Genomic DNA, 15,988 nt, shown 5'->3' with positions numbered 1-15,988 from the left:
AACATTCCATCTGCAGTATATTTAAAACCCCATTTTCAGTCTTTTTCCATAGAAAATATTCTCAATCTTTTTTTTCTTTCTATTATGTGTCAGCATTCTCTTTTTGGATTGAGAACAACTGACTTATTATTATTGTTACTGTAAGCACCATTTATTCATCCATTCATTCACTCATCCATTCATTCACTCAGCTCTCTACAGGAACGGTGTCTCATTGGACACGATGTCTCAGCAGGCTGATTGCAACCTTTTCCTTGTTGTCCCAGCTATCTCATTTGTGCACAAAATTTCTCATGCTTTTGCAAGGTCCTCTATCTCACTTGCTGATAGACTTTTCATTAGCTTTTAGCATGCAATTTATTTTCCCTATTGCAATAGCAGCACTGTTGATGTTCGTGTATGTAAGTGTGTGCAGAGGAAGGAGGAAGACGCTGCTTCATATTTTCACCTAATAAACCAGGACCACCACCACCACCACCACCACCACCACCTCCCCTCCACCATATACTCATTTGAGGTTTTGGTATATTAAATAAAAAAAGTCTCAGTGCATTTCTTATTAAAGTTGGATAGAGGATTTAATAACGCTAAATGAAGTGCATCCGAACTCTTGCGCTGGAGAGAGGGGACCGGCTCACACGCTCGTTTCAGCGCACCGCTTTTATTTTGATTCTTTATTGGCAGTTAAATGTGGATTAAGATCCCTGTGATGGTGCTAAAGCTGTGGGATTTACGTGGCTTTATTCACAATGCTGAAGAGGCACCGGTAGTATCAGTCATCACTAAATCATCATGCTCAGTAAATCAACGTATCCTGAAATGTCAGTCCTGGTGTAGGAGGCAGGGTCTCAGATGGATGACCTCAGATGGATGGCCTGTTAAAATCAGCTGAATATCCTGTTGTAAGTTAAATGAATTTAACTGTGTGTATGTGTTGGCAGGGGGTCTGCGAGGAGCCACCATTGTGGATTCTCTGGATACACTGTACATCATGGGTCTAACAGAGGATTATAAAGAGGCTAAAGAGTGGATACGCACCAGCCTGGACCTGGACTTGGTAAGAAAATGTTTACACATTAACAACTATCCAGTGCACTCTTCCAAAATGAGAAACTGTAAGTGTCCTGGTTATACTGTGGCTGCTCCACATACCATAACATATACCCTTTTTATATATCGTCGCTGTCGGGCGGAATCCTCGTATCTCCAAAAGCGTTATTTTTCAGGAAATGAAAAAAACGCCGTACCTTATCTGCAGTGCACAGGGTTTAGTCCGCATTGCAGTGGATTGTCTTGCGCTAAATTCCTGTCCTCAGACGAGCACCAGAACTAGCAGGGGTCAAAAAAATATGTGAAAAAATATGAAATTGACCAAATTTGGACATACGAGGTTTCCGCCCGACAGCGACGATATATATATATACACATACAGTACTGTGCAAAGGTTTTAGGCAGATAAAATGCTGTAAACAAAGAATGCTTTCAAAAATGGAAGTGATAAACATTTATTGTCATAAGTGAACAAAATGCAGTGAATGAACAAAAGAGAAATCTAAATCAAATCAATATTTGGTGTGACAACCCTTTGCCTTCAAAACAGCAGCAATTCTTCTAGGTACACTCGCACACAGTTTTTGAAGGAACTCGGCTGGTAGGTTGTTCCAAACATCTTGGAGAACTAACTACAGATCTTCTGTGGATGTAGGCTTTCTCACATCCTTCTGTCTCTTCATGTAATCCCAGACACACTCGATGATGTTGAGATCAGGGCTCAGTGGGGGTCGTGCCATCACTTCATGCTGGTTTGAAGGCAAAAGTTAGTAACACCAAATATTGATTTGATTTAGATTTTTCTTTTGTTTGCTCACTTTGCATTTTGTAAATTGACAGAAAAAAAACATTCATTATTTATATTTATGAAAGCATTCTTTGTTTACAGTGTTTTTTCACACCTGACTAAAACTTTTGCACAGTACTGTATATTGTCATTTGTCGTTATTATGGCTCATTTTTGCCAGGTAGTCAGAAGAATCTTTGAAAATGTAGAAAGAAAACCAATAAAAAAAAAAAAACATCATGTCCGTAAAAGAACCCAACAACACAAGGTTCATGAGATTTAGTGTAAATAAGTTCAAGGCTTCACAGTGATTAGGGCTGACAGTGAAATCCATGGAGGCGGAGGATCATTTAAGTCTCCAGTATATTCCAATATACCAATATAAAAAGTGTCCAATGCCATCTTTAGTATACTACATTATACCAATACACTCACTCACTCATTTTCTACCGCTTATCCGAATTACCTCGGGTCACGGGGAGCCTGTGCCTATCTCAGGTGTCATCGGGCATCAAGGCAGGATACGCCCTGGATGGAGTGCCAACCCATCGCAGGGCACACACACACTCTCATTCACTCACGCAATCACACACTACGGACAATTTTCCAGAGATGCCAATCGACCTACCATGCATGTCTTTGGACCGGGGGAGGAAACCGGAGTACCCGGAGGAAACCCCCGAGGCACGGGGAGAACATGCAAACTCCACACACAAGGCGGAGGCGGGAATCGAACCCCCAACCCCTCTTTATTGCTTTAACATAATTGTCACAATTTGTAAATTTGTTCCACTGACTTTATATGTAACATTAGTTTTCATTCTCTCAGACTTCACAAATAATTAAACATAATTTATCCTGTTTTCATACATGAGAATGTCCCTTCCCTTAATATTTAATAAACTGTAATTTATTCATTGAAAAATTACCTTTTTGATATGCAAATTATGCACGATATGCACATATTTATTAACCATTATCTCATTATTAAAATAAATGTGTTTTTAATGCAAAATGATATGGCATTAATGCATTTTTTTAACAAATTCCATTCTGATATTCAAAAATATACATACGGATAATCTTCTTAGAGTCGAAGTGTCCAGGTTTATACCACAGCACAGAAACACACACATCCCAGATCTCAGCACGGCCAAGACCAGCTTTTTTCTCTTTATCCTGTTTTGTTAAGTGAAGTGAATATTGTTGTTTTGTGTAGGCTGTGGTTAAGTGAGCTCTCATTAGTGTCAGGTCTAATAGGTATCCAAATAAACAGATAAAGAAATAAAGGACGGTGTTGAGCTAAAACGAAGCTAAGGCTCCGGAAGGCTTATCAGCTCGTCGCTTTCCAGCCCTAATCCGCCCCAGCCCTGTCTGAGGGTTTCCTCAGAGCACGGCCATTGATTCAAACTCTTCTCAGATCAACTGTTTCCTTCAGTGTGTGTTTGATCAACAGGATTCGTTCCAAATCAAACACTCACCAAAAGGCTGTCTGGTGCAGCTACTAACAGCCTTGCTTTTGTCTCTGGGCTTTTCAAGAAAGAAGGAGGGAGCAAGGCTTGAAAAGGACATAGCAAGGATGCAGACTAATCCTATAATAATGGATGCAGAGACAGGGAGATGGAGAAAGAACTGAACCAGGCTTTATTTGGCTATCTGTCCTCATCTTTGCTCCGTAACATGAGAGACTGATAGCATAAAGTGGCTGTTAATGATGCCTTAATGGGCTGGACGCACTAGAATCGGACCATGAGTCCTTGCAAAGTAGTTCATTCTGGAGGAACACATTCAGAAATTCTGGTTAGTAAATAAGCAGTGGCTTAGCCTTTGAAACACCACTGAAGGAACTGTAAGTACTGCCGCTATCTGAAGAAAGGAAAAAGAACGGCTAAAAAAGGTCTTGTGACAGATCACCCAAAACAATTTAACTAGCTTGTGACTCAGGCTTATGGCAACAGTTTAGCCTGCTAGCTAGCACATGGCTATGAAGTCTTAAACAAAACTATTGAGAGAAACAATATTTCCTTTAGATGTGCTGGTGAATTGCTAAGAACAGTTATAACAGCATCCTTTTTAGCACAAGCAATGTTCCATGGCAGCTGATAGGATGCTAATGTGACTGAATGCATTTAAAAAAGCTTTTCTGACTAGCGTCAGAAGTGTTTACCTTGTATATGCAGAGTTCAGTGCCTCTGGGAAATTCTCAGCACATGTTTAAGATGGAGTGAGGTGAAATGGCACTAAAAGACAAACAAGTCTGGAATATCAAGCAGAAAGGTTTTCCATTTCTTTCAACCAAAAAAAGAAATCCGTCCTTCGTTTTAGATATAAATGAGCCTTGTTCATCTTCATATTCGAGCTCATCTGCATGCTGAGGATGACTCACATAAACGAACTTCACAAATCAACCAGGTAGCGTTAGCTCAGGTTAGACGTTAGGTTAGCTAATGTTGAATTGCATGGAGAAAAAAAATATTAAAATTTGGACATGGTGATAAAAAAAATAAATAAAAAATAATTCATAAAATAAATTCCAAGTTTAAAAAAAATTTGAATGAATGAATAAAGAAAGAAAGAAAGAAACAAATAAACAAACAAATAAATAAATAAACCCATGAATAGACCGAAGGGCCTCGGAAGAGCAGCCAAAGAGCCGCATGCAGCTTACGAGACGAACTCAGGTACAGGTTCTCTACCTCTGGTTTATTCAAACTGCATAATTTCCTGTTGTAATAAATGGGGCTCTGAATCCAACTAGTGTACATAAGAGGAAAGAAGCGCTTCTATTGCTTACAAAACCCACAGTATACATCCTAAAAAGGCATTTTATACTCGCTGGCTCACGTCTTGCTAATCCACCCTTACTGCAGGAAGTGTTACACGTAAAACCCAGTAATAATTTATAATCCTCACCCAGAAGTGGATTGCTTCATGTTTCCCTTCTTTCCTCATATGCTCTAATGGAGCTTTCGCTCAATTTTTGCTTTCTTATTAGGGATCAAAATCTTGATTTGGATTATTTGTAATGCTGCTTGTTTTTAAGTGCTTTTTAAAAAGCATTTTGGATTTTTAAGTGCTGTACAAATAAAATGGGAATGAATCCTAGAAACAGAAAAGGAAATTGTCGGTATTCTGTTCTAGAGAAAATCAGGACTAGAGAGGAATGGGATCCTGTAGGATGTGAGGTTTTTATTATCGTTTTGGTGCGAGTGAGTAGTTAGACACCAAACCTGACCTCAAGAATGACCTCAATCATTAACATGCATTTACAGGATCCTTTAGATTACATAGTCAAAATCTTGTGGTTTAAAATGAGGCTAATTTGGGAAAATAACTAAAATATCCTTTGCAGGTACAGTTAGGTTGGACAGAGTTTGTCAATTAGTTTGGCAAGAGGATGAAAAATCCCAAACCATTTAGAAACCAAACCAATCTGTATCTCTTGACCCGCCTGACATCCTGTTTTCACCTCTCTTTCTCTCTCGCTCTCGCTCTCTCTCACACACACACTCACTCTCTCTCTCTCTCTCTCTCTCTCTCACACACACACACACACACACACACACACACACACACACACACACTGAGCAGAGTAATTAGATTAATGTGGCAGGACTGTGATGGAGGTCCTGCAGCATCAGCACCTGCCATCTTTCTCTCTCTGTAGTATTGATTTGAAAAGCTGCAGATTTTGAAAAGGTGGCAGTGGGAGATGAGAAAAGGGAGGAGGAAGACAAAGAGAAGGAGGAGGAGGTCAGAAGGGAAGCGAGGAGAAAGCTGAAGATATGAGACATAAAGCATAGCTCTCATGACTGCCTGTCATACACACAAAATGGGATTTATTCAGCTTTGGGCCGAAAGAGATGCCAATCATCCATCTCTTCCTCACTTCCTCTGTCATTTTATCGCAATTCAATTCAATTATAAGGTATAGAATTCAGTACAAATTCATATTCATATGGAATAATTACAAATATATACTGGCTATGTTTTAGACAGGATATACCAGAACAATGTAATGTGGGCTATATCAATTTTATCAGTTTTTGGGAAAGATAACAATGTATCTCTCACTTTTTTATCTAAGTCGCATTTTTTCACCAGGCATCGTTGCAACCGCTGCCTCGACATTTAGCTAAATAACAGCTATCTTACTAACTTCAATTTTGCTAGATAAGATATGAGGCTATGTTGTTTTGTCTAATCACCAGAAGGACAGCTGGCACTGTATAAAATACAAAGAAATGTTATGTCTACTTACATTTGTAAACATACTCAAATTTGTAAATGTACACAAAGTTTAGATGAAAACTCGTTTGTTGAGTTTCTCACAATTTAGCTGTCATCCAACTGCAGAAAATATTCTTTATGATACATAGATTATTACTCTTTAGATTGGTTCCTACACTTTTTCACTTAAAAGCAGCACATTTTGTACTTATGCTCATTTTATGAACTTGAGAGCCAGATCCTGTGTAATGTTCCAGGGCCAACAGTAGAATAGTTCAAGTCACTGTATAATATACAGAATGCACACCGGTTGGCACTATTTTGTATTTTGTGTACAGTATTTGTCCTGTATTGATTTTGTCTCACACTGTTTGCACTAGGTTTCACACAATGCACTTTATGTGGCTAGGACAACTTACTTTAAGGGAGGGAGCAAGGCTTTATGTTTTATGTAGCACCATAGTCCTGGAAAAACTTTGTTTCATTTCATTATGTACTGAGTCAGCTTTATATGGCTTGAATGACAATAGAAGCTCCTTGACTTGACTTGACTTGACTTTAAGATGCCATGGACAAACAGTGTAAGAGCAATAATCATCAAACAATACATAGATAAGGCTACATTAGCAGATACGTTAACACGATGGTCAAGGGAAACTCAAAATGCAGGGTATTGACACGGTTTTATAGAACCAGACAACCCTGTGCTTATATACTATAGACTAGTTCAATGAGAAAAAAACAATAGTTAATGTCCATTCATTAAACATGCACAATTTTTAAATGTAAAGCTGTCAAACAAAATGATTAGCTAGTAATTGACGAATCTCTGTGAGTATTTATTTGAAATGGTAACTCTGGGGTGATTGACCTCTGCTGGCAGGGAGGTGTGTTGTCCTGTGCTGTTGTTGCATCCTGAATGTTGAATACTTTAATGATTTAAAAATATTGACAAGTTTTTCTGCTGGTAAATACATCTCTGAGAGCAAGACAGTCCAAAAGAGTGCCACGTGCTAATATTATATTGTATAATACAAGCTAATGCTTATTTTACTCTAGAGATATGTACAGGAATTTGCTGGTGTTGTAATATTCAGGACTCTATGTCCATTTATCTGTCCTCTTCCATCACTATTTCTTTTTCCTCCTTCATTCCCTCTCACTCATCTCCAAGAATAAGTGGTACATGTGTATGTGTGTGTGTGTGTGTTGCTACAGTGCCAAACACACACTGAGTAAAGAAAACAGCGTTACTAAGTAGACCCTTGAGACAAAGCTAGCTAAAGCCCAGCCTTGAAGAGTGAGCTTGTGTGAGTGGTTTATGGTTTAGTGTGTGTAATTTTAGATGACTCAGCTAATTCACAGCAGTTTGCAGTGTAGTATCTGGGTAGAAAGTAGTTCAAACATTTTAACAGAGCCTGTGCTGAGTATAATGCAAAAAAGAAGTGAAAAATACGTTATGAAGTTCATCAGCATTAGAATTAACAGCGCACGGTTCCTGGAACGTTAATCGCAATCAAGTACGAAATTAGTTCATTTCGATTTTCTTGTGGTTTTTTCCCCACTCGTGAATACGAACTTCTGCAGGTGACGTGAATCAGTTCTTGAGTGTTGAGATTTTGATTAAGTGTGGGTGCTGTAACAGTATAGAACACTAAGATTGCTCTGAGCCCTGTTCTGGAGTGTAGTATGATTACTATAATAGTATAAATCAGTGTAATTATTATAACAGTAAAGATTAGTGTTTACTATAACAGTAAAGATCATTAGGATAACTATAAGAGTATAAGTCAGTATGATAATATGGGTTAGTATGATTACTATAACAGTAAAAGACAGCCTTGCCTTGCCTTGATTACCCTGACGGTATGAATGAATGTGATTACTGTTATGGATTAATGTGGTTAATATAACAGTAAAGTTTATTGTGATGACTACAGTAATAGTATGGATTAGTTGCATATTCTATAGTAGATTATATTCATATGCTTAACATGGTGGTATGGAATAATGTGATTACTATGACAGTATGGAATAATGTGATTAGTATAAATATATTTATTTGTGTGATGATTATATGAGTATGGAATAGTTTGATTACTATAATAGTATGATTACTATGGAGATATGGATTAGTTTAAGCATCACAATAATTTTGTGTGCTTTCTATTGCACTATGAATTAGTATATTTGCTGTAATGGATTTGTATGTCTACTGTGAAGGAATGGATTGGTATGATTTCTATAATCGTGTGAAATTTTATGATTACTATGACAATACAGATTAGTATAATTGCTATAATTATATGGATTCCGAATATTACTATAACAGTACGGATTGACATGATGGCTATAATAATATGGATCGGTATGATTACTATACTAGCTTTGAACACTATGCCCATTACAGCAGCATGCTGATATACTAGCATGGACCAGTATGATTGGTATAGGTGTGATTAATAATATCATTATTACAGTACTAAAGCAGGATTGTTATATCAGTATAAAATGGAGTGATTGCTGCAACAGTACAATATTTTTTTTACAGTTGGCTGAAAGGGTTTGACTTACAATGCTAGTTATTGAAGTGTATTTGCTTTAACAGTATGCTTGTAAAGTAATAGCATTATTTATGATTATTGGTTGCTCTAACAGTGTGGCTGTGGGTCAGTATGATGGTTATTGCAGTATGACTGCTTTAAGGCTTTACCAATGTAATTGTTATAAATGTATGATTGCTTTTACAGTAGAATTGCTATAGTAGTGTGAATATTGTTCAATTATATTAGCATTATGACAGTATGATTGCTTTTGGCTAGGGGCAGCTGAGCCTGGTAGATTAGTATTCATCTCTGCTGTGCGCTCCGGGGTGAAGCGAGGTTTCCCAAACCGCATGTCTTGCGTCAGATTTTGTTTCTTACACAGCTCGGGCTTGTGAGAGACGCATCTTTATTCTGCTGTTGCGCCATTCAGTCTGCAGTGAGCCAAGCTGCTCTGCAGCTCAGGGGCCAAGTGCGGCTAGCCCTATGTCAGAAGTGTGTATTCGGAGGGCGTATTTATGGAGAGGTCTGGCTCCCCTGCTTGTGTTTTATTTTCCCCCTGAAAAGCAAGCAGAGAAGAGTTCCAGCAGCTCAGCACAGCAAAATCAGTCCAGCTTTAAATCAGTTCAAAGCAGTTGTGAAGAGAAAGTTGTAGTGTTCCTTTACATGCACACACAGATACACCACTCCTAGATGCCCTCAGTGTGTTTTTACTTTAATGAAGTTGAGATTTTATTGCCTGGAAATAGTTTCAGCATTATTATCTTTCATTTACTTATCCATTTGTTGTTATTGTTTTTGCTGATATTTTCGCTTCTGTAACGCACATCTAAGGGCTCTGTTTGAATTTTAGCTTCAGACAAAGTGTGATTACTAGAAATTTCACTTTTTAGGACTTGTGAAAATGAAGTTATTCTATGCATGTCGATTTTTTCTTCAGATCTGTAATGGTAAACTTTAGTGAGTGTGTGTGTGTGTGTGTGTGTGTGTGTGTGTGTGTGTGTGTGTGTGTGTGTACATGTAGTACATGTACGTGTACACTGACAGCTGCTATAGCGGGTGATGACAGGCTTGATAAGTGCGTTTGATCCACTTATTTGATCTCTCTCATCCGCTTTTCCCTTTTCTTCTCTCTCTCTCTCTCTCTCTCTCTCTCTCTCTCTCTCTCTCTCTCTCTCTCTCTTTCTATCTCTATCTCTCTCCCTCTCTCTCCCCTCAGCATTCCTCTATGACATTAAACTGGCTGTGTATCTGAAGCAGAAACTGCTACAGCTGAGAACACACACTGAGTCACGAGTGCAAGTCTCTGCGGTGTCAATGTGTGTGTTTGTGTGTGTACGTGTTGGCGGTGTTTGTGACAGTCGACCATAGTGTTGATTAGTATTTTTGAGCTATAGTGTCAGACGGCGTTTCCCTCCTGTGCCTCACGTCTACTGTGTTACTGTTTTTGCTTTGGTTAAGGCGTGTTAGCGTACAGTTGATGGATTTAGCACACAACAAAACCCCATGTGTTCAACATAGCTGATAAAGAGACAGAAAAAAGAAACACATTGTATTGATGAGCTCTATTACAGAAATGTTATTTAATTTAGATTCATGCTATGCTGCTTCGTGTGAAATGCTAGTTATATTGTCAAACCCATTGTGCATGAAGGTGGGTGGGAAGCTTCAGCTTCTTTGAGCTTCAGAATCACTTTTTTTCTACACTGGTGCTTTCAATGCACTTTCAACAGTCAAGAGAAAATCCAAAATGAAATGCCGTTGGAATGTTACCGAGTTTTCTCTTTGCTCAAATTCAAGACTTTCTAAGCTTACGCTCTAGTGTGAGCACAAGCATGTATGTGTGTGTTCTTGTGTACTGTATGTGTGTGTCCTTGTGTATGTGTGTGTGCGTATGTGTGCCTCTCTCTCTGGTTCATGTTGTTATAGTGCATCAACATTTATAGCAGCTAATGTAGCTATTCCAGATGGCTAGCTAACTGCTTTAACATTAGTAGCACTAGCATTAGAATTAGCCAAATGAAGCTACTAAGTTAGCCAAGTACTGTATTTTTGTTATAGCCTAATAAGACACACTGAAATGTTGTAAATGTGTGTCTGGGCTGCTCTATAAGGGCTCCACATTTTGCTGCTTAGCAAAAAAAATGCTAGTTTATGTACACATTAGGCTACCAAATAAGCTAAAAGGTAAAATAGTTTATTGTGTAATTAAAGCCTGTAGCCTAAAGACACAGACAGAAAAAGGTGGACTGAGGAGTTTGTCTGCGTTTCAGAAATTTCCAGGCAGTAAAAGATTTTCCTCCTGTAGTTTTCCATGTTGCTACAAACATAACAATCACCTTTTTTCATATTTTTATCTTCACACTCAGCTATTTTTATCTTCACACTCATCACTATTATGCTATACTACTGTAGCAACATTAGCTATCATCAGTCTACTAGCTACATGCAGCACTTGTTTTAATGAGTGAGCTACCTAGTTAGCATTACCTTACTAGAAATAGCCAAACTGTCTACTATTATGTATTTTATAGTATAAATGAAAAATATAGTATTAGCAAGTGTAGACTTATGTATTGTATGTTATGCTGAGCAGGATCAAGAAAACAGTACAAAAAAATGATGTTGATACCTATATAAAATTGTCATGGTGTCAAAATTTAAAAATCTGTACTCTTTACAGTCTGCCAATTGCCCTCTCCTTTTGGTATCCTCCCATTTCTCTCTCTCTCTCTCTCTCTCTCTCTCTCTCTCTCTCTCTCTCGTTCCTGTAGCAGCTGGCAGTTGCTATGGATGCTACTGGAACTCTGTCTGTTTCTTTGTTTTTCTTTTCTGTTACAAAGCTCTTTTTCCATTTGGATATTGAAGTCACTGTTTTTTCCCTTCATCCCAGCTTTAGACACTTGATGTTAATGCTGGTCTAAAAAATAGAGGAGAGATACCCATACATCCATCAACTCGGTAGCTTTGGAGAAAACAACACAAACAAAAAAACATAAGCTCCCTACAACAAATGTCCTCCAGCTTTATACAACAAAAATGTCTTCCAATTCAAAACAACAAAATGTCTATCAGTACAATACAACAGAAATAACCACCAACTCCATACAACAGAAATGTCCACCAGCTTTATACAACAGAAATGTCCACCAGCTCCTTACAACAGAAATGTCCACCAGCTTTATACAGTACAACAGAAACGTCCACCAGCTTTATACAACAGAAATGTTCACCGGCTTTATACAACAGAAATGTTCACCAACACCAGACAGCAGAAATGTCCACCAGCTCCATACAACAGAAATGTACACCAGTCCCATCCCATAGAAATGTCCACCAACTCCATACAACAGAAATGTCCACCAACTCCATACAACAGAAATGTACACCAGTCCCATCCCATATAAATGTCCACCAACTCCATACAACAGAAATGTCCACCAGCTCCATACAACAGAAATGTCCACCAGCTCGATACAGTACAACAGAAATGTCCACCAACTCCATACAACAGAAATGTACACCAGTCCCATCCCATATAAATGTCCACCAGCTCGATACAGTACAACAGAAATGTCCACCAACTCCATACAACAGAAATGTACACCAGTCCCATCCCATATAAATGTCCACCAACTCCATACAACAGAATTGTCCACCAACTCCATACAACAGAAATGTACACCAGTCCGATACCATATAAATGTCCACCAACTCCATACAACAGAAATGTCCACCAGCTCCATACAGTACAACAGAAATGTCCACCAACTCCATACAACAGAAATGTACACCAGTCCCATCCCATATAAATGTCCACCAGCTCGATACAGTACAACAGAAATGTCCACCAACTCCATACAACAGAAATGTACACCAGTCCCATCCCATATAAATGTCCACCAACTCCATACAACAGAATTGTCCACCAACTCCATACAACAGAAATGTACACCAGTCCGATACCATATAAATGTCCACCAACTCCATACAACAGAAATGTCCACCAGCTCCATACAGTACAACAGAAATGTCCACCAACTCCATACAACAGAAATGTACACCAGTCCGATACCATATAAATGTCCACCAACTCCATACAACAGAAATGTCCACCAGCTCCATACAGTACAACAGAAATGTCCACCAACTCCATACAACAGAAATGTACACCAGTCCCATCTCATATAAATGTCCACCAACTCCATACAACAGAAATGTCCACCAGCTCCATACAACAGAAATGTCCACCAGCTCCATACAACAGAAATGTCCACCAGCTCCATACCATAAAAATGTCCACCATTTGTTTAAACATCTATCATGTCCATATCAGGAACAACATGTCCAACAGTTTCAGATTCTTGACAAGGTGAAATGATATTTAATGATAAATATTTCACAGATTCTTCGAGTGACGATCTCCATCAGCCATGTTACTGTTAGTATGATTTATGAAAATAAATATGACAGCTATAAATAAGACATATTTCTTAGACATGTGAGAAAGACGAAAGGCTCAGCTGATTGTCGGTCCATCAACATATATCGGAGATGCAGATGTTCTGCAATCCTTTCGCTGTGTCTGTGTTAATAAGAACAGTTAATGATTGACAACTTCACCTCCTGTAGTACTCTACAGTCAGAGATATTTCTGTTGCCTTATGCACATTACCCAGATTTATTGCTTTTGGTGGTCAGGGAATGAATTATTCATGCCTTTGCCAGTCGAGCATCTGGCCTGGAGTAATTTCTTTTAATAGTTGAATAAATGATTGATGAAGTAGAGCTGAAATGAAATGATATTATAAAAGTAAAAAATGAGCAGATATATAAGCATACAGTATCTTCCTTCAGCCATTCTGTCTCTGGAGTAATGAGATAAAAATGATTGGCTGGCTTGAGTTTGGCGAAGAAGTATGGCTGAAAAATAGGACCTAGTGTGTGTCATTTAATAAATAAGGATATTTTGAACCAGTAGTTTTGGTTCAACAGGACTTAGCAGCATGATTTAGTGTTTTTGTACTAATTCGTGTACATTTTGGACCACTAGTCATGTAACACCATGCACCACTATCTATGTTTCTCTCAGTAATTGTTAGTTAATTATTTTTATTCGGGAAGTAAAAGTTTGCTTCGAGTCTGAATTGTGATTCCAAGATAGACTAATTCTCAATCAAATAGATTTGATTCTTCGAGTGAATCACTGTCAGATTCTAATTTGGACTTGATTCTAATCTGACTTTGACTCAACTTTGAATTCTGAATCTGAACTTTTACAGTATATGTATTCTTCTCATTGAATCAGACTAATAGAATGAGAAGAATATTCATTATCAGAGTAACTGAATCTGAATCAGAGTCACACATATAAAAGTTCAGTTGAAAAATTCCCTCTAAGAATCAAATATATTTGATTCAATTCAATTCTAACATGTGACTCAGTATGAGAATTAGTCTATCTTGGAATCACAATTCAGACTTGAAGCAAACTTTTACTTCCTGAATAAAAATAATTAACTAACAATTATTGAGCGAAACATAGATAGTGGTGCCTAATACAGCATGGACCATAATGCAATATGCATAAATTTAAAAAAATCCCCTAATACTGTTAGAACAGGGTGTAATATGCTGAGACAGTCTGACAACTGAAAATATAATCTCAACAATGAACTCTGAGCAAAAAAGTATCTTGACACTCTTTGGTTCCCAGTTGGTTTTTTTTGTTTGTTTTTTTTTCTTTTTTTGTGCGTGCGTCTGTGCAAATCCAATTAGTTCAGAAAGAGGCGTTAGCATTGCTATCTCAGGGTAATGAGTCGATGATGCAGCTGCCGTGTTGTGAGTTTTGGCAGTGAGGCAGGGTGCAGTGAGAGAACAAGAGAGAGAGATGGAGAGGAGGACAGTTGGTTGTAATTGAAAGTAATCGCTCTGGTGGACACATCTTTAATTATGCATCTTGTCTCTTAAATCGCTGATAAGTGGCTAAACTTGTGGTAAAATAGTGGAGGGGGGGTGAGTAGGGTAGTGTGATTGGGTGGGGGGTGGGGTTAATAGGGTGGATTGCTCACTGTGTTTGTGTGGTGTGTCAGAGTCAAACTCATGGGGTGTCAAAAAATTTGTTTGGTTATTTTTCTGTACTATAAAACAGCTTTAACTAGTTTACGTGATTTAACCATATTAACTTAACCCATAAATCCAATCATAGGTAACATGCAGGAATTATATTATATGTATGGGCTAGTATGTTTGACTAGTATGCTTGCTGTAGCTGTGTTGACTAACATTTAACACTTTATACATTGATGGTTAACTTGATAAAACAAAGTAATTACTTATTAAAAAACAATGAAAGAATTAAGAATGACCCTGTAATAGATTTTTGCTTAATTATTAAGCAAAGGGTCATTCTTAATTCTTTCATTGTTTTTTAATAAGTAATTACTTTCTATTTGTTGTTTATAAGTTTTTTTTTTTATTTTAATCTCTCATTTTCCTTCATTGTAATTTAAATAAATAATACAGCTCTACTTAATAAATATTTATACATTCTATATATTTATTGTTATATTTTTCCTGATTATTTAAACAATTATGTTTTCATTTATTTATTGTTTTTATTCGCAATTGATATATTGACATATATTGACATTGATATATATATATATATATATATATATATATATATATATATATATATATATATATATATATATATATATATATATCGTCGCTGTCAGGCGGAATCCTCGTATCTCCAAAACCGTTATTTTTCAGGAAATTAAAAAAACGCAGTACCTTATCTGTAGTGCACAGGGTTTAGTGAGCATTGCAGTGGATTGTCTTGCGCTAAATTCCTGTCCTCAGACGAGCACCAGAACTAGCGGGGGTCAAGATTTTTTTTTCTTTGAGCCCAGTGTTTTGAAGACATTTACCTCAGAAGACGTGTTGATTCGTTGCGACTCTTCTTGAGGAGAAATATGCCGCGAAGCTCTCCCGCGGAGTGAGGAAGAGGTGGACAGTTGAAGTGTCCAATGGAGTTATGAGATTTGGGCTCAAGCTATTTTCAAGACTTTAGATTGGTTAATAACTTGTAAAAATAACAGACCCACGTAGGGACTGACCAATAGCATCGATGTGTGAAAAAATATGAAATTGACCAAATTTGGACATACGAGGTTTCCGCCCGACAGCGACGATATATATCGATGTCAATATATGTCAATATATCAATTGACAAGCCGTCACTTTATCCCTGTCCATCTTGGAGGATGTGATCCCACCTCACATGTGACTGCTTTGGGAAAAAAAATTCTCTAATGTCAGCATTTGCTCCAAATGATATATAAAAGTGCTTATCATTATACTAATACTGTAT

The 15,988-nt window shown here is 37.7% G+C and overlaps 1 protein-coding gene across 1 annotated transcript in view; it reads left to right on the top strand.

Annotated features, from left to right (window-relative positions):
* LOC132839957 (mannosyl-oligosaccharide 1,2-alpha-mannosidase IA) overlaps window positions 1-15,988 on the top strand; it is a 214,548-nt gene that overhangs the window by 132,236 nt on the left and 66,324 nt on the right. The window contains exon 3 of the mRNA XM_060861180.1: window positions 942-1,057. Coding sequence (XP_060717163.1) covers window positions 942-1,057 — 116 coding nt within the window. The remainder of the gene's footprint in view (window positions 1-941; window positions 1,058-15,988) is intronic.

The sequence above is a fragment of the Tachysurus vachellii genome, chromosome 25 (genome assembly GCF_030014155.1).
Source record: "Tachysurus vachellii isolate PV-2020 chromosome 25, HZAU_Pvac_v1, whole genome shotgun sequence".
In the NCBI taxonomy this organism is placed as follows: domain Eukaryota; kingdom Metazoa; phylum Chordata; class Actinopteri; order Siluriformes; family Bagridae; genus Tachysurus; species Tachysurus vachellii.
Note: the sequence above shows the minus strand (reverse complement) of the source record. Positions and strands in the feature narration are given on the sequence as shown.